The sequence below is a fragment of the Lepus europaeus genome, chromosome 15 (genome assembly GCF_033115175.1).
Source record: "Lepus europaeus isolate LE1 chromosome 15, mLepTim1.pri, whole genome shotgun sequence".
In the NCBI taxonomy this organism is placed as follows: domain Eukaryota; kingdom Metazoa; phylum Chordata; class Mammalia; order Lagomorpha; family Leporidae; genus Lepus; species Lepus europaeus.
In genome coordinates this window covers 91,121,672-91,149,493 of record NC_084841.1, presented here as the reverse complement: position 1 = coordinate 91,149,493, position 27,822 = coordinate 91,121,672, and the positions used below count along the sequence as shown (strand labels likewise).

The 27,822-nt window shown below is 51.7% G+C and overlaps 1 protein-coding gene across 1 annotated transcript in view; it reads right to left on the bottom strand.

The window, feature by feature from the left end:
* Positions 1–12,038: 12,038 nt before the first annotated feature.
* Positions 12,039–27,822, bottom strand: part of ACOT12 (acyl-CoA thioesterase 12) — a 44,924-nt gene continuing 29,140 nt past the window's right edge. The window contains exons 8-17 of the mRNA XM_062212482.1: positions 27,219–27,369; positions 26,254–26,309; positions 25,893–25,956; positions 24,387–24,470; positions 20,632–20,765; positions 18,570–18,698; positions 15,668–15,794; positions 15,288–15,414; positions 14,499–14,580; positions 12,039–12,341 (exon numbers count right to left, since the gene is read on the bottom strand). Coding sequence (XP_062068466.1) covers positions 14,540–14,580; positions 15,288–15,414; positions 15,668–15,794; positions 18,570–18,698; positions 20,632–20,765; positions 24,387–24,470; positions 25,893–25,956; positions 26,254–26,309; positions 27,219–27,369 — 913 coding nt within the window. The 3' untranslated portion in view covers positions 12,039–12,341; positions 14,499–14,539. The remainder of the gene's footprint in view (positions 12,342–14,498; positions 14,581–15,287; positions 15,415–15,667; positions 15,795–18,569; positions 18,699–20,631; positions 20,766–24,386; positions 24,471–25,892; positions 25,957–26,253; positions 26,310–27,218; positions 27,370–27,822) is intronic.

The following is a 27,822-nucleotide window of genomic DNA, read 5'->3' as shown; positions in this document are numbered from 1 at the left end:
CCCTCCAGCCCAGCTGTACCTACACACACACACACCACACCATGTCCCTCCACCCCAGCCATACCCACACACACACACGCCGTGCCCCTCCACCCAGCCGTACACACACACACACACACCCATGCACACCCACCACCCCGCGCCCCTCCAGCAGCTGTACCCACACACACACACCCATGCACACCCACCACCCCGCGCCCCTCCACCCAGCTGTACCCACACACACACACACACACCACACTGTGTCCCTCCACCCCAGCTGTACCTATACACACACACACCACACCGCATCCTTCTACCCAGCCGTACCCCCCCCCACACACACACACCACACCGTGTCCTTCCACCCAGCCGTACCCCCCACACACACACACACCACGTCCCTCCAGCCCAGCTGTAGACATGCACACACCACCCCGCATTCCTCCAGTCCAGCTGTACCTACACATACACACACACCACACCGTGTCCCTCCACCCCAGCTGTACCTACACACACACACCACACCGCATCCTTCCACCCAGCCGTACACACACACACACACACACACACCACACCATGTCCCTTCATCCAGCCATACACACACACACACCACACCATACCATGTCCCTCCACCCCAGCTGTACCTACACACACACCGCACCGCATCCTTCCACCCAGCCATACCCACACACACACACACACACACCATGTCCCTCCACCCCAGCTGTACCTACACACACACACCACACCGCATCCTTCCACCCAGCCGTACACACACACACACACACACACCACACCATGTCCCTCCACCCCAGCTGTACCTACACACACACACACCACCGCATCCTTCCACCCAGCCGTACCCACACACACACATACACACACACCACGTCCCTCCAGCCCAGCTGTAGACATGCACACACACCACCCCGCGCTCCTCCACCCCAGCTGTACCTACACACACACACACCACACTGTGTCCCTCCACCCCAGCCATACACACACACCACACCGCGTCCTTCCACCCAGCCATACCCACACACACACACACCACACCACGCCCCTCCACCCAGCCATACACACACACACACCACACTGTGTCCCTCCACCTCAGCTGTACCTACACACACACACATATCACATTGCACCCCTCCACCCAGCCGTACACACACACACACACCCCACACCGTGCCCCTCCACCCAGCGTACACACACACACACACCCCACACCGCGCCCCTCCACCCAGCGTACACACACACACACACACCACCCCGCGCCCCTCCACCTAGCCGTACACACACACCCCACACCACGGCCCTCCACCCAGCCATACACACACACACACACCCCACACTGCGCCCCTCCACTCAGCCATACCTGCAGATGAGGTCCACAACACCGACGCTGACAGCACTGTCTCGCTCTCCACTCCGTTTACAGGGAAGAGGCGGAGCCCCACTGGCTGGGCAGTGAGGTGTGAGCATGAGTGTGGCCCCAGGTGCATCCTGGGAAGGCGGGTGTAGGGCCTCTCCCGTTAAAGAGACCACATCGTGCTGCAAGCGCACAAGTGCGCCAGCTCGCCTCAACTTAACCAGGGGGTTACACCGTAGCAAAAGGAACTGCTGAGGCTCATTTTCCCAGCTCAGGGTGCCTGGAGTGGGGGCGAGCGCATCCCTCACCCGTTTGCTGTGTGTGTCCAGAGCCCCGGCACGTGCATCCCCTCGCGCCAGCCTTTGGTCAGCTCCCAGAGTTTGGGCAAAGTTGGACAGTTCTGTCCTCGGGTGGGGGTGGGAGGAATTTCAGAGGGTCCCAGGTCACCGGTGTGGAAGGCTTCTCCCCACTGCAAAGTTGATGCTTTTTTATTTTTATTTTTTTCTCCTAACGCCTTTCTGGAAGTGCAGTCCACATAGCCTATCAGCTGGCTGGCTGAGGGTCGTGCAGCCGTAACCGGGGCCGTGGGAGCACCTTCATTCCCCCGGGGACCCGCGTGCCCACAGCACGCACCTTCCCCATCCCGGCCACGGCCACCACGGGCCATCTTTGTCCACTGACTGGCCTGTCCTCCTCCGCGGGAGTTTTAGGCAAGGACGTGACGCGCTCTGACCGTCCTCTGCCAGCCGGGGATCACCTGTTTGTCTCACCGAGGGCGACAGGAAGCAGGAGCCGGTGCGGAGCCAGAGCGCTTCTTGGAGGAGGGTGAGGGGCCGCGGGTGGACAGCAGTGCCCCCGAGCTGTGCCCCAGCAGGTGGCTGGACTAGCAGGTCTCACCTCTGAACACTGCCCCAACAACCTGGCCCAGAGGACGTCACTACGCTTACAAGAAAGTGAGGACGCAGAGGCCCAGCATGAGCGGCACGCAGCTCTCAGGCCCAGGGCTCTGCTGGATCCTCACTTAGAAAAAGGAACCCGCAGGCCGGCAGTGCGGTGCAGTGGGCACAGCCGCTGCTGGCGCTGCCGGCATCCCCTGCAGGAGTGCCGGAGTGAGTTCAGGCCGGTCCACTTCCCATCCAGCTAACGCACCTCAGAAAGCATCAGAGGATGGCCCAAGCGCTAGGGCCCCCGCACCCACACGGGAGTCCCGGATGGAGTTCCAGGCTCCTGGATTATGCTTGGCCAAGATCTGGCCGCTGCGGCCATGTGGAAGGCAAATCAGCGGATGGAAGATCTCTCTCTCCCTCTCTGTCTCTCCCTCTCTCTCTCTCTCATCACTCTTTCAAATAAATAAAATGAAACATGAGCAGTACCGTGGAAGAGCTCTGCATTGAGCAGAGACAAAAGGGCATTTTCCTCACTGGAGGATGCATGGGAAATAAACATGAGCCCGCCGTGACAGAAAACCCATTGACTGTCCCCACCTTGCCATGCAGCCACACGGAAAGACCATTCTCTGAGAACCTGAAACCCCAATGGGGCAGCACCGGGCTGGCCGCCTGAATTCCCACTGCTTATCTGGCCCAAGTGGCCTGTTTGAGATCTTAATTTAAAAAGGACCCACAACTGGGCAGAAACCTCACAGCCTATGCCAACAGCCCTCAGCTCTGACCTAGCCTAGCCCTCAAGGAATCCACACAAACTGCAGGGGGTCAGGGTCCACGATGGAACCACAGGAGACAGAGGAAAACAAGACGTCACGAACGCCAGGCAGCACACACGGGTGGTGGAACCGCCCTGATTGTTCGGATTGTGGAAGTATCAAGCACAAAACCTGAGCAAGGACACTCGTGTCTCATCCCCGTTGGCCACTGTCATGGAACACCGCTGCCTGGGCGCCTAGCAACAGCAGAAGCTACCCCACAGCTCGGGAGGCCGGGAAGGCCAAGGGCAGGGTGCCAGCAGGTTCCATGGCAGATGAGGGCCCGTGCTGTGGTTCACAGATGGCACCATCTTGCTGTGCCCTCCCATGGGAAAGAGGCAACAAGCTGTCTTGGGTCTCTGCTCTGGGCGCTGACCCCATTCGCCAGGGCCCTGCTTCTGGGACTGAATCAGCTTCCAAAGGCCCCACCTCGCGCTGTCACCTTTGGGGGTTAGGGCTCCAGCTTGTGAATCGGGGTGTGACAAATATTCACCTCATCTATTTAAAGAAAGAGAGGAAATGATGTTGATAATCTGAGTGGCGAAGCAGAGATCGTTACAGACAGCAACAACAGGGGAGGGTGTTTAGACTCCAGGTAAGATGCCCGTGTCCCACGTCGGAGTGCCCGAGACTAACACCTGCCCTTGGCTCTTCACTCCAGCTCCCGGCAGAGGACCCTGGGGTGAGGCAGTGACGGCTCAGGAGACTGAGCTCCTGGCTTACCAGAAACCCCTCCCTGTGGGAGACCTGCATCGAGTTCCTGGCATCAGCTTTGGCTTGGACAAGCCCCAAACATTGTGAGTGCTTGGGAAGTGAACCAGCAGTCGGGAACTTCCTCTGTCACCTCTATACATATATAGCTATTTGTCTCTGAAATAAATAAAACAAAAATTAAAAAAAAAAAACAGCAGAAACTGAACATTTGAAAACTAACCAACTGAATTTTTTAGAATTAAAAAATAGAATAACTGAAATTAAAAAGTCAATTTTAGGTAAAAAATGACTCGGCAAACAGAATCCCTGAACTAGAAGATAGATCCAAAGAAATTATCTCAAATTCATTATAGAAGGTTGTGAGAATCACTACACACACACACACACACAGAGAGAGAGAGAACATATTAACAAACATTCAGGGTAGAATGAGAAAGTCTCACAAGTTTATAACAGAAGAGAGACAACTACAAGCGGTCAAGAATTTTCTTAGAATTGTTGAGGATCTGTTTTTCCTTCCAGAAGTTCAATATATCCCAAGCAAGTAAAAAATGTGTATAGTTAGGGGTTATGGTGAGGAACCCCAACATAAAGAGGAAATTTACAATCATTCAGAGAGGAAAGGCATTACCTAAAAGGAAGAACAACTTGCTACACCACGGGCAAAGTAGTGCAGTCAGGAGACAGAACTCCACTGTGCCAGGATTTCCAACTTAGCCCTGTATGCCCACTGAAATTCTATTTATAAGAATAAGCCAAAGCTAAACTCATCAAAGGTAAATAAAACAGAATTTACCACGAGAAGCTCCTCACTAAAGAAAATTCTCAGTGTTGTACTGGGGCAGCAGCCAGTTATGTGAGATGCCAAGTCCACAACACAAGAGAGAATGGGATGCAAACACACGAGCCTGTGTGTGGATAAAGTGAAGCAAATACTGCCCAAAGAGGAAGGACAATGGGCGACTTACAGATAACGTAGCATACACGCCTTCTACTTTATTGTTCTTGTGAAGAGAAAAGAAACAAACTTTAAACTTTTAGACTTTGTCACTGAGATGGGGAAGATGGGGGTTTTATTCAAAGAAAAGTTATAGAATACCTGTACATGCTAGGTAATATTGTCTTTTTTTTTTTTTTTTAAAAAAAACTTATTTATTTATTTATTTTGAAAGGTTACCAAGAAAGAGTGAATGGCCAAGAGAGATCTTCCATCCACTGGTTCACTCCCCACGTGGCCCCAATGGCCAGTGCTGGGCCAGGCTACAGCCAGGAGCCAGGAGCTTCCTCCTGGTCTGCCACGTGGGTGGCAGGGGCCCAAGCACTTAAGCCATCTGCTGCTTTTCCCAGGCCATGAGCAGGGAGCTGGGTCAGAAATGGAGCAGCTGGGACGCACACTGGCACCCATATGGGATGCTGACATCTCAAGCAGTAGCTTTATCTGCTGTGTTAAAATGCCAGCCCCCAGGTAATATTATGTATACATCCTGGGGAAAAAATGATGAAAAAGGCAGCTAGCTTGGCTCTCATGAAGTTCAGAGCATTCTAACTGGGAATGACAGACAAAAACTAGGTAAAATACATAATACATTAGATAATGGTAAGTATTGCCAGCGCCGCAGCTCACTAGCCTAATCCTCCTCCTGCAGCGCCAGCACCCCGGGTTCTAGTCCTGGTTGGGGTGCCGTTTTCTGTCCTGGTTGCCCCTCTTCCATTCCAGCTCTCTGCTGTGGCCAGGAAGGCAGTGGAGGATGGCCCAAGTGCTTGGGCTCTGCACCCACATGGGAGACCAGGAGGAAGCACCTGGCTCCTGGCTTCGGATTGGTGCAGCGTGCTGGCCACAACACCAGCCATAGCAGCCACTTGGGGGGTGAACCAACAGAAGGAAGACCTTTCTCTCTGTCTCACTGTCTAACCCTGCCTGTTAAAAAAAAAAAAAGATAATGGTAAGTATTAAGTATGTAACACATTAGATAAAGTTAAGTTTTAAATACATGCTATACTAATTACTAACATGCATAATATGATAATGGTAAGTATTAATAATAAATTGGCCGGTGCCGCGGCTCACTAGGCTAATCCTCCACCTGCGGCGCCCACACACGGGGTTCTAGTCCCGGACGGGGCGCCGGATTCTGTCCCAGTTGTCTCTGCTGTGGCCCCAGGAGTGCAGTGGAAGATGGTCCAAGTCATTGGGCCCTGCACCCGCATGGGAGACCAGGAGAAGCACCTGGCTCCTGGCTTTGGATTAGTGCGGTGCGCCGGCCGCAGCACACCGGCCGCAGTGGCCATTGGAGGGTGAACCAATGGTAAAGGAAGACCTTTCTCCCTGTCTCTCACTGTCCACTCTGCCTGTCAAAAAAAAAAAGTATTAATAATACATTAGATAAGGGCAAATGTTAAAAAGAAAAATGAAAACAAGGTAGAAAGCGGATTCTTGGGGGAAGGGAATTTCAATTCTAAATACGGGCTCAGAAGATCCCTTCTGAATTTTGTAAAAAATCTTTTCTTCATATCAAATATCCTAATTATTTTTCAAAATATTTACTTATTTGTTTATTTGACAGGCAGAGAGAGTGAGCGCTTCCATCCACTGTTCACTCCCCAGCTGCCCACAACAGCCCCAGCCTGGGGATCCAAAGCTGGCGACAAGAACTGAATCCAGATCTCCCACCTGAGTGACAGAAGCCCAGTGTCCGGAGCCAACAGCAGTGTCTGTATGAGCAGGAAGCTGGGGTCAGGAGCAGAGCCAGGACTGCAACCCAGGTGCTCTAACGTGCCACCTGTGCACGCTCACTTGTGTCTGCACCATGAGGCCAAACGCCCGTCTCTAAATCTTTATAAAAAGCTATTTGAGAGGCAGAAAGGCCGAGGGGGGGAGGGAGAGAGTGAGAGAATGAGTATGAACCTGCTGGGGGCTCCCCAAATGCCCACCACTGCCAGGATGGGAGGAACTGGGAACGCACTCCAGGTCTCCCACGCGGGTGTCAGGAACCCAGTCGCTTGAGCCATTACCGCTGCCTCTCACGGTCTACAATAGCAGCCGCAGTCAGGAGCCAGAGCCTGGGACGCAGGCACACAGATGGGGGACACAGGCATCCTAACCAGCGTCGTCATCACTAGGCTACACACCTGCTCCCTGGAAGGGTGTCTTAGAGCAAGAAGAACAGGACCTTACAAGAACACCAGGAGCAGGTGAGGGACGAAGGCTTACGCGTCCTGTGGTGAGGGACAGACAGGGCAGTTACACTAAGGAGCAGGTAGCGGTCAGAAACAGCAGAGGACAGTACTGCCGGCAAGAAGTGCGGGACACACTAGCGGAAGACCAGACAGTGAACCAGAGTCGTGTTTTGTGAGCCCTGTCATTGCTGACTGCCAAGTAACAGGCACTGAATCTCAGCCACGTACAGCCGGTCACAAGCATCTCAGCCACATACAGCCAATCACAAGCATCTCAGCCACATACAGTCGGTCACAAGCATCTCAGCCACGTACAGCCGGTCACAAGCATCTCAGCCACGTACAGCCGATCACAAGCATCTCAGCCACGTACAGCCGATCACAAGCATCTCAGCCACGTACAGCCGGTCACAAGCATCTCAGCCACGTACAGCCGGTCACAAGCATCTCAGCCACGTGCAGTCGGTCACAAGCATTTCAGCCACGTACAGCCGGTCACAAGCATCTCAGCCACGTACAGCCAATCACAAGCATCTCAGCCACGTACAGCCAATCACAAGCATCTCAGCCACGTACAGCCAATCACAAGCATCTCAGCCCTGTACAGTCGGTCACAAGCATCTCAGCCCTGTACAGTCGGTCACAAGCATCTCAGCCACGTACAGCCGATCACAAGCATCTCAGCCACGTACAGTCAGTCACAAGCATCTCAGCCCTGTACAGTCGGTCACAAGCATCTCAGCCACGTACAGTCGGTCACAAGCATCTCAGCCACGTGCAGTCGGTCACAAGCATCTCAGCCACGTGCAGTCGGTCACAAGCATCTCAGCCACGTACAGCCGGTCACAAACATCTCAGCCACGTACAGCCGGTCACAAACATCTCAGCCACGTACAGCCGGTCACAAGCATCTCAGCCACGTACAGCCGGTCACAAACATCTCAGCCACGTACAGCCGGTCACAAGCATCTCAGCCACGTACAGCCGATCACAAGCATCTCAGCCACGTACAGCCGGTCACAAGCATCTCAGCCCTGTACAGCCGGTCACAAGCATCTCAGCCCTGTACAGTTGGTCACAAGCATCTCAGCCACGTACAGTTGGTCACAAGCATCTCAGCCACGTAGAGCCGGTCACAAGCATCTCAGCCACGTACAGTCCGTCACAAGCATCTCAGCCATGTACAGTCGGTCACAAGCATCTCAGCCACGTACAGCCAATCACAAGCATCTCAGCCACGAACAGTCGGTCACAAGCATCTCAGCCCTGTACAGTTGGTCACAAGCATCTCAGCCCTGTACAGCCGATCACAAGCATCTCAGCCACGTACACTCGGTCACAAACATCTCAGCCACGTACACTCGGTCACAAACATCTCAGCCACGTAGAGCCGATCACAAGCATCTCAGCCACGTACAGTCGGTCACAAGCATCTCAGCCACGTACAGTCGGTCACAAGCATCTCAGCCACATACAGTCAGTCACAAGCATCTCAGCCACGTACAGCCGGTCACAAGCATCTCAGCCACGAACAGTCGGTCACAAGCACTTGCTTTTAGCCCAGGCCTGGGTCAGAGGTCTCGGCTGGGCTGAGGCAGCTCTGCGAATCTCAGCAGCAGCTTGATTCGCGCTTGGTTCACTGAAGCCGGGCTCAGATGACGGAACTCTGTTCCCTTCTCTTCCTTTTCCTGGGGTTGGAAGGCTAACCCTGGCATGTATTTCTCTTTCCCGTGGCATAGATGTAAGAGGGAGAGCCCCTTTGCTAACACATTTTCATGCCGCTGGTTGCTACCACTCCCTTGAAGAGTCACGTGGCCAAGCCCAGAGACAGGAAGCAGAAAGTTACACTGCATTCCCGGAGGTGGGGATGGTGCGAGCGGGAACACCTCTGAGCTGACCCATACAGACCATGCGCAGACTCTGGTCCTCCCCTGTGATGTGCAAGATTGTGCATGGCTGTGAAGAGACGTGGGTGTGAGCAGGCTGCAGGGCTGAGAAGCGTGAAGGGAGGGGAGAGAAGCGGCTGCTCTGGGTCGGAGGTGCGGGGGCTGCACTGATTACGTGTGGTCAGGCCCTGATAATATTAACATGGAGCCAAGACCACTTGCCCCAGGAAAGGAATTTGGCAGAGGGAAAGGTGCCAGAACCAAGACAACTGCTTGGGAAACGCCGACTGCGATGACCACTGGCGTAGTGGAAACATCAAGGGAGCAGACAAACACGCAAGGATGGGGTTCAGGCTTCCCAGATATGGGAGTGGTTGGCAAGAGGACGGCTTTGGGAATTCAAGCCCTGGGCAGACTCACTGAGGAGTGGAGACAGAGAAGAGATCAAGTCCGGAGCCCTGGGGCAGCCTAACAGTGGGACGTCTGATGGAGAAAAAGCAGCACAGGAGGGGGCTGAAACAGTGACTGTGCGGTGGGGACACCTCGGGGTACAGCATGGTGCAGCCAAGGAGAGGAGATGTTGCCAAGAGAAGGAGCCAGCCTCCTCCCCTGGAGCCGGTCAGAAGCTCCTACGTCGAGAACCCGCGCCTTAGACTGGGCACGGGGAGGACTCAGATGTTCTACAGGGGAGAACAGTGAAAGCCGTGCAAGGCCTCATTTACAGACGACCGAACGGAGACCGAACGGAGCTGGGTGGGGTCAGAGTGCTGCTTGCTTTTTTGTTTTGTCGCAAAACAAGAGACACTGGTGGGTACAGAAATACCCCAGGGGAGGTAAAGGAACTCCTGATACACAGAAAAGGGAGGTGGAAGGCGGGAAGCCCTGGGGAAGGTTAGAGAAGGGCGTTTGGCCTCATGGTGCAGACACAAGTGAGCGTGCACAGGTGGCCCGTTAGAGCACCTGGGTTGCAGTCCTGGCTCTGCTCCTGACCCCAGCTTCCTGCTCATACAGACACTGCTGTTGGCTCCGGACACTGGGCTTCTGTCACTCACGTGGGAGATCTGGATTCAGTTCTTGTCGCCAGCTTTGGATCCCCAGCCTGGGGCTGTTGTGGGCAGCTGGGGAGTGAACAGTGGATGGAAGTGCTCGCTGCTGGTGGCTGACAACTGCCTCACCCGCTGGAACTGGAGGGAAGGCAGAGGGGAGGACTACGAGGCGACCCTTACCTAATGGCTGTGCTTTCTTAAGGACGCGTTTCCTAGAGTCCACACGCTGAGCGGGGTGGGAGACGTGAGAAGCTGAAGGGAAATGTAGGATTCCCAGGCTCCTGAATACTCTTTGTGATTTGTGGTCGCCCATTGAAAGGGAGACCAACGCACGATTCTCAGCTTCTCAGAGCAGGGCAGGGCATGGGCATCTGGGGGTCTCGTCTGGGAAGCCGAGTGGCAGGAGAGAGGTGCGGTGTTCTCTGGGGAGCGAGCACAGCGATGGATCGTACACCTTGACAGGTCAAAGGGCCGGAGGACAAGGCGGGGCGCCCTGGGTAGAAATACCCATTCCCATTTTCCAGTGTCCCTATGTGTGTCACCAAATGGTGTCGGGTTTGTAACTGTCACCACGGCACTTGATCATCGCCGGTACAAAATCAGAAAGGCATGTTTAGATTGGAGACTTGTCCGACTCTTGAATCTAGAGTAGGGTCATTGCTAAGAACGGTGAAGGGTCTGGAACTCCCAGTAAGCCGGCAGTTAGCCTGTTATCACTCTGAGAATCTTGGCAGAACACAGCAGACTCCTGGCTCAAAGGAACACACCGGACAAAGGTGTGTTCCTCACGACACAGCAAGCAGCCCGGTATCAGCAGACCGGTGCTGCCTTCCCCCCAACGCCCGGTTCCACTGTAGTGACAAGAGGGACCTAGATGCACGCTCACTGTGGATTTTATGTCACAACTCAGGGGGCCAGGGACCAACATTTTTTGAACTAGTAGCAAGCACTCTAAAAAGCAGCAAACAAGCCGGCCTAACTTCTTCCCAGAGAACGAGCAGTTACACAGAGGTGAGGCTGGGGTCACCCTGACCTACCTTGCTGTCACGGGACTAGCTGCAGGAACTGCTCGGAACTGGGAGGCAAGAAGTCTAGCAGCGTCATCCCCCAGCAACAGCGAGCAGGGCATCGCCCGACCCAGTGGTTCACGTTACCTTCACAGGTGCAAAGGTGGTCACAGCTCTCATGCTCGTAACTTACTCTAAACCACAAACTACTACTGCTACCATTGTCCATGATTTTTTCTGAAACGTGCATGGAAAAATACAAACAAAATCATGTATGGCATGCATAAAAATATTCTAGCTTCTTCTAACTTTCATTAAAATTGTCATCCATCATTCTCTAACAGTGTCTGAGTACAAGAGGACTCCATAATCAATTTTCACATTTCTTTCTCTAGATTTGTTCTAAAACAAAATGAATAGAAAAAAATGAACTCAGCTGCATTAAAGCCAGGAAGAACCAATAGGAAGGAGTATCTTTTCTTTTCTTCTTCTTTTTTTTTTTTTTTTTTTACAGGCAGAGTGGATAGAGAGAGAGACAGAGAGGAAGGTCTTCCTTTTTGCCGTTGGTTCACCCTCCAATGGCCGCTGCGGCCGGCGCATCGTGCTGATCCGAAGCCAGGAGCCAGGTGCTTCTCCTGGTTTCCCATGACGGTGCAGGGCCCAAGCACTTGGGCCATCCTCCACTGCCTTCCCGGGCCATAGCAGAGAGCTGGCCTGGAAGAGGGGCAACTGGGACAGAATCCGGCGCCCTGAACGGGACTAGAACCTGGTGTGCCAGCGTCGCAAGGCAGAGGATTAGCCTGTTAAGCCACGGCGGCCCCGGCCAGGTGTCTCTTTTCTTAATCAAAAGCTTTCAGTCCTTAGCACTTGAAAACCCTTACTATGAAAAAAATCTCGAGCATTCTTCCAGGATACTATGAAGTCCAAAGGAAAGAATTAGCATGGCCACATTTTTGCTCGTGCCTCTCTCCCTGGTCTGCAGGGGGTATGGCTGATGACCACAGTTGAGTTTGCTTAAAGCCTTGCCAGTTTCTCTGCTTTGTCTCCTCAGTGAAGCTTACTGGGCCCACCTAATTTTAATATCAATAAACACTGCCACTCCCCCTCCCCCCCAGCAACCATTTCCCTTACTCTTCCCAGTAACACACCTCCTGACATTCAGAGTATTTATTTGCTTACTTATGGCATGACCAGTATGTTTCCGGTCTGGTTGAACACGTAGTACCTACAAGTGTCGGGTGCAAAGCCAGCTCGATGCTCACTCCATGGAAGCGTGAGGAGACTCTCACTTCAGAGGGGGACGCGCCCCAAGGACTGCCCCCGAACTCCAGGGCCAGCACGCCCCCGGGCGTCGCGGCACTGTTTCAGGCAGTACACCGCCACCTCCCGAGTGCTGCCCGAAGCATTGCCATCTTTCTCTGTCGCAGCCTTCAAAGTCTCGGAGGTGCAGGAATCCTGGAAACGAGACTTCAGCTGAGACTGCGGAAGGATTCAAGGCAGAGCCAGGTGACGGGCCCTTGCCTGCGTTCAGAGCACACGGGTGAATTCTTTTAGAAAGCGTGGAAGGCACTGTTTGGGACAGGGGGGTGAACATGGGACACACACAGGACCTGCCCACAGTGCCGGCCCCTAATTTTAACTTAAATAGCAGATGTGGCTGGTGGCTCCCACACTGAACAATGCAGGTATATGTTATATATTTATTCCATTTTCAAAACTATATCCAGGTCCCTTTAATTAATCCACAGAAAGCAGACGATGCTGGGGCCAGTGCTATGGCATAGTGGGCTAAACCTCCACCTGCGGCGCTGGCATCCCGTCTGGGCGCCGGTTCTAGTCCTGGCTGCTCCTCTTCTGATCCGGTTCTCTGCTATGGCCTGGGAAAGCAGTAGAAGATGGCCCAAGTACCTGGGCCGCTGCACCTGTGTGGGAGACCCCTAAGAAGCTCTTGCCTCCTGGCTTCAGAATGGCTCAGTTCCGGCCATTGTGGCCATTTGGGGAGTGACCCAGTGGATCGAAAACCTTTCTCTCTGTCTCTCTCTCTGTCTTTAACTCTACCTCTTAAACAAATAAGTAAAATTTTTTTAAAATAAGAAAGTCAATGATGCTGGTCAAATTAGTGGTGTTCAAATTAAGATTAAATAATCATTCTGATGGGAACCAGTTGTGGTGCAGCGGGTTCAGCCATCGCCTGCAACCCCAGTATAGCTTATGAGCTCCCATTCTAGTCCCGGCTGCTGAACTTCCGACCCAGCTCCCTGCTAATGTGCCTGGGAAAGCAGCGGAGGATGGCCCAAGTTCCTGGGCCCTGCAGCCATGTGGAAGACCTGGAAGAAGCCCCTGGCTCCTGACTTTTGCCCAGCCCAGCCCAGCCCAAACTGTTGTGGCCATTTGGGGAGTGAACCAGTGGATGGAAGACCAATTCTCTGTATCTTTTTCTTTCTTTCCCTCTCTTTCTATAACTCTGCCTTTCAAATAAATCTTTACAAAAAATATCATTTTGAATTTTCTTAAAAGCATTCAGCAGAAAAGTGATTTCTAGAAAGTTTGGTGGTCCACATGTATTGTTATGGTTGTGCCCTATCACTCTCACCCATAATCTCGCTTTCTGTGGTTTCAGCTATCCATGGCCAAGCACAACTTGAAAGGATTACGTGGAGACCCCAAAAATAAATAAATTCATAGGAATTCAAAGAGCAAGGTGAGGCAGACAGTGCTTGGGGATGTCTCGATTTCTCTACTTCCCCTGGTTTAAGACTTTAGGGTGCAGAGCTTTAGTGCAATGCACGCCCTTTATTTCAGTTTTGTTTCCTCTCTTAAAAATAGGTAAATATATTCTCAAAAAACTTTCTTCCTCCTTCTAAAATGTAATAAATAATCATTTTAATTTCTATATCTACTCTTCTTATTGTACATAAATGTCAATTCCTTCAATGCAACACACTTCTGGCTGCTCTATTTCCAATCCAGCTCCCTGTTAATGTGTGTGGGAAAGACGTGGAAGATGGCCCAAGTGCTTGGGGCCCTGCCTTCCCATGTGGGAGAAACAGAGAGAGTTCCAGCCTCCTGGCTTTAGGCTGGGCAGGCATTTAGGGAATGAACCAGCAGACAGAAGATCTCTCTTTCTCTCTCTGCCTTTCAAATAAATCAATCTTTGTTTTTATTTATTTGAAAAGCAGAGTTACAGAGAAGCAGAGAGAGAGGTCTTCCACTCACTGGTTCACTCCCAAAATGGCTGCAATGGCCAGAATTGAGCTGATCCGAAGCCAGGAGCCAGGAGTTTCATCCAGGTCTCCCACATGGGTGCAGGGGCCCAAGGACTTGGGCCATCTTCTACTGCTTTCCCCGGCCATGGCAGAGAGCTGGATCAGAAGAGGAGAAGCTGGGACTAGAACCAGCAGCCATATGGTATGCCGGCACTGCGGCGACTTTACCACAGCACTGGCCCCATAAATAAATCTTTAACAACAGTAATATAAGAAATGTATCTGAGTCTAAAGTTCATACACAGGAAAACAGCGAAACAGGCAAATGCAAGGAATTGTGACCAGACCTGGACTGTGTGCATGGATGGGCAGGAAGTGAGAGGGGAGCTGAGGGAGAGTGTCTAACCTGAGGAACACTCTGGACTTAACGGGGAGCTCCTGCAGCCGTCACGAGCCGTCTTGCTGAGGCTGACGCGATGGATTCTGATCTGTTGAGACAAATCAGAGGGGCAGATAATGAATGCTGGGTCTGGGGCACAGAGTGCTGTGAGAAGACTCTGGAAGAAGAGTTGGGCTGCAACACAAGTTGCAGGTGCTTTGTCTGTGTGCAGTGATAGATATGAAATGGGTCAGCCACCTCGAACCTGTGTTAAGGACACTAGCAAAGCAGCTCCTATTACTGAAATGGACTGGATTCTATTATGTTGTAATGTCTTCTCTACACCACGTAACACGTCTTGTCAGGTACTCCTGACCACAGGCGTCTCTTGCACACGGAACAATGACACACATTAGTGCACGGGCCAACTCACAGCACATCATCAGAACACACACTCTACCCTGCAACTTAAAAAAGCTTTATGACCATTGTAATTAAATTTGTACTTTTTCACAGAATGCACAATATGGCAACAGGTAACTTTCCATTCTCTCTCTGAAAGAGGCAGAGCCGTGGATGTTCTAAAGCAGAATTTTAAACCTCTTTCATTGCCAATCCAAATGACTGATAGTGGACTTGAGATGCATTTTGGTTTTTAACCTTTTCATAAACTGCACTTTCCCTAGGCTGATAATAAGTTATTGTGTGACCCCGAAACTTCCCCAGTGTCAGGGCTAAGGGTGTTTGGATAAAAAGTGAGAAATCAAGTGACAGGTGACTGACAGTTGACTCCTTAAGACACGCTCAGAAACCCACCATCAGTCGCGTTCTCTATGAATTTAATACAAGAGGCTGCCGCTTCTTCAATGGACTTGGACCAGCCGCCCAGATTTCCAGCAAAGTAGGGAAGGATGCTAGCAGACATCTGGTTGAAGTAAGACACCTGTGTCAAGAAGAAAACCCAGGCCGTAATTTATAACTGATTTGGAGCTTCCGTAAGCTGGGAGCTGAATCTTGGTGGTGTGGGGGAGGCTAAGACCCCAGGACCTTCTGGAAAAGGTCTGAGAGGTTCATCTTGGGATTCTCCTAGCATGGACACAAGCGACAGGATTATAATTAATGGGGAGCCCCGCTAAATTGAGGTTTTCCTTTATCTCTAAGAGCAAATCAATGAGCAGATGTCTCATCAAGCTTACGGTGCAGGAACGGCTATCGACGGCGTGGATGAGGAAGCCGGCACAAATGATTTCACTCCTGGTGTGGTCAGGAGATGGGGGGGCGGACGGCAGCACGACCGACTTCACCGCCACGGTGTAGGCTTTCCTGGGAGGGAAGCAGGCATTTTCTAAACCTTGTGAGAAACGAAGAAACGCCGCTAGAAACGAAATTCCTAGAACACCTGCTATTTATTTAGCTAGGTAGAGAAGAAGCAGAAGACCCTCCTCTCCCAGAGGGGCGTCTGACTCTGAAAACCTCTTCCTCGGGAACCCTCAAGAGCAGGGACTTCCTGCCCCAGAACTGCACTAGCTTGGGCTAACTCCTTAAAACCAGGGCTAGCCCCCACACTGAAGTTTCACTGTGCCCTAAACGTGGGTAATTTCAGTTCCCTCTCATTTTTTACTTTTTTTTTTTTTTTTTGAGAGACAGAGATACAAAGAGACAGAGATCCTCTCTGCTGGTTCACTCCCCAGATGCCTGCAACTGGACCTGGCCACAGCCACAGCTGGGAGTCAGGAACTCAGTCCAGGTCTCCACACGGGCAGCAGAAACCCAGTGCCCGCGCCATCACCCCTGCCTCCCAGCATCTGCATCGCCAGGAAACTGGAGTCAGCACCTGGAGCCAGGACTCAAACCAGGCACCCGGAGGCTGAACACAGGTGTCTTCGCAGTGTCTTAACGGCCAGGCCAAATGCCTGCCCACCCCACCTCCGTTTTTAATTAAAAAATCAAAAAAATGATAACCATCACTTTAAAGAGTCCTCGAAGGATACAGCTTACACCAGGTCCAGTTTTTCTCCACACCCTGGAGCTGACCTGTGTTCTTAGCAATCTGCTGTAGCTCTCTGGACCTTGTTAAACTCGCATAATAACGACACAGAACTAAATGTGAACCTAAGGATTTTACATAAATATGAGCATTTTATACATACTGGTCTACAATTTGATTTTTCACCTAACAATATATCTCTGGAGGTGTTTTTATATTACAGTTTTGACAGCTACCTACTTAATCTTTTTTTTATTCATTTAATTTTGAAAGTGTTACAGAGAGACAGATAGACAGAGAGAGATCTTCTATCCACTGGTTTACTTCCTAGATGACCACAATGGCCAGCAATGGGCCAGGCCAAAGCCAGGAGCCAGGAGTCAGGAGCTTCTTCTGGGTCTCCCACATGGGTGGCAGGGGCCCAAACACTTTGGCTATCTTCTGCTGCTTTTCCCAGGTCACTGGCAGAGAGCTGGGTTGGAAGTGGTGTACCCAGGACACCAGCACCCATATGGGATGCCAGCACTGCAGGTGGTGGCTTCGCCCACTACACTACAACACTGGCCCGACCACTTCATCCTTTTAATGCACACTGTAGAATGGATCTGCCATAATGCCTAAGTAGAGCTTTGGTTTAGGTTAGATATCATTTGACACAGGCAACATTACACAGAGCATTCCTGGACATTAACACTCACACATGTGCGGGGGTACTCGGGGTGCTCTGAATGGCCTCACACAGTGAAAAACCACATGTGGTGCTCCGACTCACAGCTCAGGCTGATAGCCACACAGTCGAGCCTTGGTGAATTCTAAACCGATTTTTGGTGTTTGATTTGATTTTAATTTCACTTTTTTTCTTGGTAATGGAATTGCTGGAAGGTTCACTAAGTATCAGTTTGCAACCACAAAATAAATAGGGAAAGGAAGCACTACAGGATCTTTGTTTGGTGCTTTGTATTCAGTTGGCACTTACTGTATGACTTAACTTTTTGTTAAATTATACCTAGATATCTAGTTTAAAAAAAATTTTTTTAAAGATTTATTTATTTATTTGAAAGTCAGAGTTACAGAGAGAGAGAGAGAGAAAGAGAGCTCTTCCATCCGCTGGTTCACTCCCCAGTTGGCCACAATGGCTGGAGCTGCGCCGATCCTACAGGAGCCAGGAGCCTCTTCCGGGTCTCCCAGGCAGGTGCAGGGGCCCAAGCACCTGGGCCATCCTCTACTGCTTTCCCAGGATAGAGCAGAGAGCTGGATCAGAAGTAGAGCAGCCAAGTCTCGAACCAGCGCCCATATGGGATATGGGCGCTTCAGGCCAGGACGTTAACCCTCTGTGCCACAGTGCCGGCCCCTAAACATTTTCAAATATCATATAAGATACTGACTTCCCCATATTGACTTCCTTTTTTAAATAATTAAGTAATTTGGGGCTGATGCTGTGGCGTAGCAGGTTAAGCCACTGTCTGCAGTGCAGGCATCCCATATGGGCACAGATTCGAGTCCCCATTGCTCCGCTTCCAATCCAGCTCCCTGCTAATGCGCTTGGGAAAACAGTGGAGGATGACCTAAGTCCTTGGGCCCCTGCACCCACATGGGAGACCCAGAAGAAGCTCCTGGCTCCTGGCTTCGGACCAGCCCAGCTTTGGCCGTTGCAGTCATTTGGGAAATGAACCAACAGATAGAAGATCTCTCTTTCTGTCTCTTCTCTATCTGTAACTATCAAATAAACAAATCTTTAAAAAATTAAATAACTTATCTATTTGAGAAGCAGAGGAAGTATAGAGAGGACACACACTCCGAACCAATGGCTCAGCCCCCAGATAACTACAGTGGTCCTTGGTTTGGAGGTGTGAACTCAATCCAGCCTCCTGCGTGGGTGGCAGGAACCCACTCACCTGAGCCATCGTCACTGCCTCCCAGGGTCTGCACTGGCAGGAAGCTGGAGTCAGCAGCCAGAGCTGGGGATTCAACCCAGATACTCCCACGTGGGGCACAGCAGCCTTAGTGACTGGGCTTACAAGCCCAACCTAACTTCCTCATTTTCACATCAAGTTTTCATCTCTAATTTAGACTACACACATGGCCGTGCCACTGGGACTGCACACACTCACCCCGTCCTGAGAGGCTTTCTTCGTGACACAAGCACTACCAAGTCCCTGGGTTTGTCCCCAGTGGTCGCAGGACAGGTGATGTGGTACAGCTGGTCGTCTTCACTCACCCGGTCTATCACTTCACAGGACCTGTGTGAACGGAAAGGGGGAGTGTGGTACTCACTTCCCTTCTTTGCTTAATTGATCTCATCACTGTCAGAGCTGTCTCCTTCAGCTCACCCAAACCTTCCCCCCACACCAGCATCACTGCCCAAAGTCCCCTTCACATGAGCTGTTTGGTCAGAAGGAAGAACTCTGCATGTGATGCAGGTTGGCCAACCAACTCCAGGTTCACAGCCCTCAATACTTCGAGAAAGGCATTGAGCTCTTTTCCATAAAATTATTTTTTCTAGGCTCAAGTAAAACTTATTGAAGATGGGTGGATTAGAGGGATGATCCAAGAAGGACTACCAGGTACAGCAAGGGGACCAGTTGGAAAGAAAGTGTGGAGGCCAACAGCTTGCTTGGGACTCCCAGACTGTCCCGGTGTGCCTGTCCCCTGTCAGGCAGGTCACCTTACTCTCTCATCTGCAGTGTGTGGCTGGTAACACCCATGGGCTCACTGTGTGGCTCAGGTGAAAACAGTTGACGTCCAAGGAAGTTAGCTCCATCAGAATCAGTTCATCCATTCCTTTCATTCAAGCTCAGTTGGGCTGGGACATCAGGTGACACACAGAACAGTGGGTGCAACATTTTACAAGAACTCACAGCAAAGGTTAAGCACTGTTCTTACAAGCTTTGTGCTTATAAAATACCTATAAACATGGATGAAGGAAACTGAGAAGTGCGTCCACTCCTCTGGCAATGTTTTGTTATGGAGGCATCGGCCAGAGTGTGGTGTTCTGCCATCTACAAATGTAGCGCCTGACCCCAGGGCTGCCTTTTCACTTTTCTGGGGTTGAATATCGTCTATCACATGGCATTCATCACAGAGAGTCTTAGGAATTTTAAGGATGAACTGCTCCTTTGTCAAGATTGAGAAACAGCGTAGAGCTTACTATGACCAAACTTTCCCTTGTGAGGCCCTGCAAGGCGCTAGAGCAGCGGGGGCTGGGTCTGAGTGCCACCTTCCACTGCCAGGGTGGGTGACAAGGCACTCAACTCTGTATGGCTGTCCCTCAGTATCCACAGAGGGTGGGGGCTCCAACCCCCTGTGGATACCAAAATCCAACAATGCTCATGTCCTGATACGAAACGGCGTAGTATCTCATAGAATATCTGCGTGCTCCCATAAACCTTAAGCCATCCCTAGGTGACTGACAACACCCGCTGCTATGCAAACACTATCTCAGTCATTGTTAACTGCATCATTTAGGAAACAACACCAAGGGGAAAAGTCTGTACATGTTCAGAACAGATGCAATTTTCCCCCTGACTGTTTTGTGATCTGTAGTTGGTTGAATCCCCACCAACACAGAGGGCAAAACCAGATAGGAATTCTAGGAAGTGAGGGAGTGCAGCAGGGCCCAACACAGGGAGGAAGAGTGAGAGACACAGGTGCACGGGAGCACACACTGTCACACAGGGTGGGCAGGGAGGAATGCCCTTCACACCAGGACCCAGCGGGGCTTCTCCCCAGGGGGTGCCATTCTGCAGACAAAGGTGCTGCCAACTAAGTATCAGGTGTGCCATGGGGTGGTCACGTCCTCCAGAGCACAGGTTGTACATCACAGTATGGGAGGACTCAGCCTGGTGGCCCTGGTGCCACTCAGGTTCTGTCACATCGCTCTCTCCAACTCGGTGGGAACAGCACTGGCCTTGAAGTTTCTGGGAGGATTCCAACAGATGTGGGTGACGCAAGCCAACGTGCAGCGGAGGGGAAGTCAAGGAGTACAGTAATTTTAGCAGTGTGTCTCTTAACATCGCCCGAGGCAGTGTTTGGGGCAGCACAAGACGCGGCACATGCTGTCTAATCAATCAAACAACAGGTCCCACACCGGGCAGCGGAGGCGGGCCGCCCTGCAGAGGGTGCTCCTACGTGACGGCAGGGCTGATTCGGGAAAGCTTTGGCACTTGTCCTTACACATAATGTGGGTCCCACAAAGGTCGCCTCGTGAAGTCAGACAGCAGATGGTAGGCCAGGTGCGCAGGGCTCTCCACACGCTTCTCCACCCAGATGGACAGGACATCCTGCTCTTCCAGCGTGTATATTTTTATCTCAAAGGGAGCAAGAAACATCACATGATGAGGGGCACACAGGTATGCAGGCAACATCGACGTTCTATTTTACAAAGCACGCACACGTATGTAGCTGTAGAAGCCACCAGCAAGGCACCTTTGTACCTGGATGAAAGTGAAGCCAAACAATTTCACTGCAAGAACTTGGATTGTAGAGGTGGCCCCCACACAGCAGCTGGACAGCTGTGCAGCATGGAAAACTAAGGAATAAACCGTTCTCCCTCCTGTCTTGGGGCCACCTCCCCGCCTTTATCCAGGAATAGCAGAAAACATCACCAGGCTGCTGGACTTGCTGGTGCTCTGACCCCCCCAGAGCCCTGGGCGCCAGGCTGAGGTTCAGGACGTTGTCCTGGGTGCCAGGGGACTCTCCCAGGAAGCTCAACCACTGAAGCACCCAGCTCTCCCAGCACAAAGCACTCTCATGAGTCACGAGGGTTCGTGTTTTTGGAGGCCGACTCCAGGGCTTCCAGTGCGTGTGACTCCTTAGCTAAGAGGAGCCACCTGACACGGACTTAAACTTCCATGCATCCCTTGTCACTCTGAGCTTTGCTCCTCCTGCCTCTCTGACAGTAATCAGAGATGCCTGTTGGGGTCCGAGCACGCTGCATTCCTGCCCACTTTCTCCATCTTCTTGGAGGGCGCCTCAAAGTTAGTGGTGAACTCTGCCATCTCACAGCCACTGCTGTGGCAGCAAGGTGTGGACAGACAAGCACAGGGTCAGGACTTCCCTGCAGGACTCGAGCAGAAGGCAGAGCTGGGCTGTGCGGGAGAGCCCTGCCCTCGTCAACACATGTGACGACATGCGGAGCAGACGGGAAGCAGCTTAGGGGGAGTACAAGGGACCGCTGGCTTATGTGGATGCTTCTCCAATTCACCCTGAGGCCAAGCCTGCAAAGGAAGACATGACCCAGCGTGGGCACAGACCAGACACAAAGAACATCAGGGCTCTGGTGGTCTCTGGGATCATGCTACCAGCAGGGCATAGGCATGGAGGTGCCCACCTCTGCTCTCAGTGCAGGGGCATGGGAGGAGCCTCACTGGTGTCAGTGCAGGGTGAGGCCACTGATCAAGGCTCAGAATAGCCAAGAGCAGCTGCCCAGAGCGAACCCCACAGCCTGCTCACATTGTGGCCTTGGAGCAGCGTGGGCCCAGTGCAGGGGAGGCTGCGATGCTGGGCCGAGCACTTGTTTAGAGTCACGTTGTGCTCTGGGCCCTGCAAATTCATCGGCTGCAGGCTTAACACTGCCTCTACCGACGAATGTGACTTGGGAAGGAAATAGGGTCTTGCCCGCTCATTAGGTTGAGGCCGTACGCCAGCAGGCTGGGGTCCACGTCAGTGTCAGCCAAGGACACAGGTACAGTGAGAGTGCAGTGAACTGATGCCAGAGTTGCGGGCCAGCAGCCACCTGCAGCGGGGGCAAGGCTCAGAACAGACTCCTTGTCCCCTGGGAAGAACCCAACTCTGCTGACACCTTGCTCTCAGACTCCCCAGCTCCCAGACAAGTGGATTCCTAAGGCTGAGGCCACCCAGTGTGGGGAGCTCCGTTATGGCAGCCCTTGGAAATGAGTCAGCACGTCTCCAGGAGCTGCGTCCCGGGGGGCAGACACACTCTCTGCTTCCTCTGTTGGAGCCAAAGCTCAGGAGCCCCATGCAATTCCACCCTCACAGAGCTCGCTCCCCTTGCCTAGTGCTGGCCACAGCGCTGGGTGCATGACTGGCTTCAGCCTGGCCCAGTCTTGCCCGTTGCAGCCATCTGGGGAGTGAACCAGCAGATGGGAGAGCTCTGTCTCTGTCGCCTACTCTCTGTAACTCTGACTTTCAAACAAATAGATAAATTAAAAATAAAAAAATTAAAGTGTAAAACTAGTAGAGAAAAAGAAAAACTCAGAAAAATATTTTAATCTTATTTTGATTGTACTTTTTAAAAAAGATTTTATTTATTTATTTATTTGAGAGGTAGAGTTACAGACAGTGAGAGAGACAGAGAGAAAGGTCTTCCTTCCACTGGTTCACTCCCCAAATGGCCACAACGGATGGAGCTGTGCCAATCCGAAGCCAGGAGCCAGGTGCTTCTCCTGGTCTCCCATGTGGGTGCAGGGGCCCAAGCACCTGGGCCATCCTCCACTGCCTTCCCGGGCCACAGCAGAGAGTTGGACTGGAAGAGGAGCAGCTGGGACTAGAACCGGTGCCCATATGGGATGCTGGCATCGCAGGTGGAGGATTAACCTAGTGCGCCACGGCGCTGGCCCCTTGGTTGTACTTTTTAAAAAGATTCAAACTCAACTGAGATAAGAATTCCTAAAAGTATACAGTATTCCCTAATAACTTAAGAGTCCTTAAAATTACACAATATTCTCTAATAACTTTCCACACAGAAATGCAGAATGAATCAATGATGATTTTCCTAGGACACTAGCAAGTTGATGAGTTTGGTTTTGTTCTGGCCATAGCCTCCTGAATGCCACTGGACGTGGCCTTTGGCTTCATCCTGGATGTGAATCTGCTCATCCCACGGCTGTTGCTGAGTGCTGAGATGCCAGCGAGAGGCAGCTCTCACATCAGCACAGCAGACCAGGCACTGAAGTGTTGTGTCTGAGTGACAGTGAGAACATACACCTCAACTGTGCTAGGCCTGTGAGAAGCACGGGGGACACTGGGCGGAAAGGAATGAGGAAGACCCTGGGAGGACGTAGTCATGAGGACAACGTGGTAGCAAGAGCAAACAGCCAAACACAGAACACTTGGAGGAGGTCCGAGCCAGGGCGTGGAGAGGCGCCCGCAGTCATTGGAGAGGCACCTGTAGTCCCTGGGTTTCTGGGGAAGGTGACGGCAAGGCTTATCCACCAGACTGCAGCACGGTTAATAATCAGGATATGATGACACAACACATCACGTGTGAGCCAGGACTGTCCCCAGACAATCAGGACACCTGGCCACCCCAGGTCACGGGCCACCCTTCACTGTTGACAGAGAACAGCGCACATGGAGCTGAGCCTGAAGCCAGCACCACAATGTCCCCGAGCACAGTGGGGAGCAAAGGGTCCTGTGAGAGCCGACAGTGCCATCCGCCTCAAGGGACTCCCGGCAGGCCTCTGAAGCTAGAGACAAATCCAAGTGTGGAGGGGCTTGGAGGCTGGTAACACACAAGGCAGGCTGGACGTTAAGAGGTAGAGAAGACATCAGGCCTGGGAAAACAGACCCTGCACAGACAGTAGACAGCTCAGGGGCCATGGAAGGCTCAGGTAGAAACGTCACAAGTGATGCCTGATTAACTGCCAGATTAATTGCAGGAGGTTGGGACCAAAGGAGCCGGAGAGGGAGACGGCCGGCAAGTTGGGAGTGGCCCTAGGGACAAGCGTCAGCTCTGGATCTTGAGACCAGGAAGGGCTGGGAAGGTGGACGTGAGGAGGAGGGGCTGCTCAGGGGCAGGCACGGGCCAGATGCACCTGCAGGAGCCCGAGTGGCCGGGTGGAGAGAGAGGCTGGGGGCGGTTTCCCAAGGTTCTTGCTGTTTTAGGAGCAACGGCAGATGCAGCGGGGCCACCAGCACAGCTTCACCTGGGAGGGACAGTGGTTCTGCAACACCTGCCCACCTCCTACCTTCTCCGCAGCGCTGGTCACCTCCCAGCCGCTTTTGGCTGCCAGCCTTGTGAGCGCCTCCACATTGCCGCTGCTGAGCACTGCCTGAGACAGATATTTGAAAAGTGTGTGTTCAGTGCAGATCCTCCCTGTGTGGTCAGAGACTGTGCTTAGAGCATGGGCACTGCTGGGGAGGTTATGTGGAGCCAAAGCAGCACTGTGACACATAGCACCAAACTACAGCTACTCACTGCTTCTATCTCCTGCTGGGGAGGTTATGTGGAGCCAAAGCAGCACTGTGACACATAGCACCAAACTACAGCTACTCACTGCTTCTATCTCAGACTCTAAATGCAGACTCCAGACACGGTGACCCCATGCCTGGCGACGTCCTATCACTTTAATTGGTATCCTCAGCAAAGGCAGTATGACTTAGAGGACAGCACTGCCAAAAGTTCATGGGAAAATGAATTAAAGTACACGATTATTTTGGTGCAAAAAAATATCGAAATCCACGCACATATGGGTTCTTCAGAAAGTCCATGGACATGCATACTGTGAAAAACTTGTGCAAGGGAGACTATGGGGGGAAAAGCTGCTATAATCCAAAAGTTGTACTTTGGAAATTTTTATTTATTAAATAAAAGTTGGAAAAAAAATTTCTGAAAAAAAAACACTTGTGCATAAATTTCCATTTTTTGCACCAAAATAAACTTCTTTTTTAAAAAAAGCTATTATTGGAAAGATCAAGACAAAAAGATATGTTGTGTGTGGGTGCGTGTGTGTATGTGTGTGTGTGTGTGTGAGACAGAGAGAGAGAGAGAGAAAGATCTGCCATCCATGGGTTCATTCCTCAAATGCCTGCAACAGCCAGGGCCAGGCAAGGCTGAAGCCAGGAGCCAGGGACTCCACCCAAGTGTCCCACATGAGTGGCAGGGACCCAAGTACTTGGGCCATCACCTACTGCCTCCCAGGGGGCACACGAGCAGGGAGCTGGATCGGAAGCGGAGGTGGGATTCAAGCCCAGGCTCTATGATATGGGAAGTGGACGTCCCAAGCAGTGCCTTAACTTGTTGCACAACAACGCCTGCCCCACTTTAATGCCATTTTCCATGAACTTTTTGAAGCACCATCATAACCAATGCGGAACAAGTAAATATGGATTCTTTACAGTCAAAACAGAATGACTATTGTTACGTTGTGTTAAAAACTGCAAGCTTGTGGGTGTCACTCAGCACAGGTCACAGGAGAATAGCAGATCACTGTGCACCATGCTGCTTGGACAAAGCTGAGAGCAGGCCACCCAGGTCGTCTGGGAACCACACTGGAAGCCTAACAAGACAGAGACCACTGGCTGGGCACCAGTTATGAATCGCTTGCTTTAGTTTCATTCTGAAAAGCCTGGTGATAGAATCCCCCTTTTCACCTGACCTGTGTAGACACAACCCACATCAGCTCAACAAGTGAGTTTCTGTGTGGGTGGTGACAGGGCTTTTACACCACGTGAGCCAAAGCTCAGAGGGTTACCTGCTTGCTTAGGTCCCAGTGGGTACAATGTGGAACCTCTTCTTTGTGCATAATTACGTATTTTCTGAAAAAAAAAAAAAAAAAAAAGAAATGTTAAATAGTAGTTTCCGTCCCCCCGTTTAAGGCACAAGCACCGCGACACTTTCTAGAACTGAAATTGGCAGTTTAGAAGCTGCTCTTTTTGCAGAGAGAGTCAGGAAGAACCGCCGTACCGGTCAGTGTGCAGCTGGCACGGCCAGCAAACAGCTTGGCCTTCTCTACTCACACGGAGGGGAGAGGAGACCCCGAGAGGGGCTTTTCCTTGTGCAGTTCCTCAGATGGGAGAGAATCCACAGCTCCCTTGCTCTTTTATTTCCCTTACCTGCCTAGGCGAATTCTCTTGCGTGCAATGGCTCCCCGATAGCGCCTGAAATCATCCTTGAATAAAAAAAAAAAAAAAAAAACCAAAGTAAAATCAATGAATATCTAACAGTTTGGTGATATATATCCTAATTTTGTTTTTAAAAAAGATTTGTTTATTTATAAGGCAGAGTTATAGACAGAGGGAGACACACAGAGATCTTCCATTTTTCCAAATGGCTGCAACGGCTGGGGCTGGGCCAGACTGAAGCAAGGACCCCAGAACTCTACCCTGGTCTCCCACTTGGGTGACGGGGCCCAGGCACTTGGGCTGTCTTTTGCTGTTTCCTCAGCTGCATTAGCAGGGAGCTGGAAGGGAAGTGGAGCAGCCGGGACTCCATCTAGCGATCCTATGAGATGCCTGTGTCGCAAGCGGCACGTTAACCCGCTGTGCCACAGTGCTGGCCCCAACACAGTCCTTAAGTAAACCTCTTTGAAGCCAGCCCAAAAGGCTAACAGGGACATAGTATCTCTGAACTGTTCTCAAGTCAAAGAACCCACAAAGGGCTGCTGTGTGGACAAAAGTAGCACCTTCACAGCTGTTTTCTTTTTATTATGCATTAAGTCTTGTGACAGCGTTGCTAGAAAAGAATGTTGGTGATACGGCAATTGCAGGATGAGGGACAGACGGGGTTCCGAGGAAGGTGGAAATGGCTCAGAACTGGATGTGGGAAATGAGAGCAGGTGCAGAGGGGGTGGCAGGATACGGCGCAGTCCACAGCAGCACAGCTGAGCCCAGGGGAGCCCGGAGAGCCTCTGACATCTCAGCCAGGGCTCAGTGTGATCTGGGGTGGGAAAGTCTGTTTTACTTTGTGTGCAGAAAACTAGAGGAAATATTCGTGGGGGTTGCTGCAGGTGGGAACAGGAGGTGGGGAGGGCTCTGCCACCCCAGGTGTGACTGTGGAAGCTCCCGTGACCATCACCGACCTCTGAGATGGGTCTGACCCTGGGAAGGGTGAGGAGCTCGCCCCTGTCGTCGACCGCGTGGTAAATGAGGAAGGCGCTGTTGATGTGCCGGCCATGGCCATCGGCCCACTCCTGACAGTCAAAGGCCTCCACGCGCACTCCGACTTCCACACTGCAAGGGCGAGATGGGGCCGTGGGCAGAGAACCACACATGTCAAGCCCTCCCGCCTGTTCTTTCCGCTTCTCCGACAACAGAGGAGAAAGAAAGTGCTGGATTTTCTCGTTGGTTCCTTGTAATCTGAGCGCTATTCTAATCCATTTCCAGGCCACTGAGCCAGCTTGTCCAGGGCTGTAAAAGCATTTCCACCTGACTTCCACCTGCACGCAGGTGACAGGCCACCTGGGGATTCCCACGGAACACACCTTCAGGAGCACACTTTGGTTATGGGAGGGGGTTTATACTGCCAGAGTCAAGTTCTCGTCCTTAAAAACAGTAGTTCAGCATTGTCAAAGAATCAAACGCGGAAATTAGAGGGGAGACAAAGGTACCACGTTTTTATATCTAAGATGAAAAAATACTAATTTAAAGCCTTTTACTCTTAAGAATAATAAAAATAACTAGAAA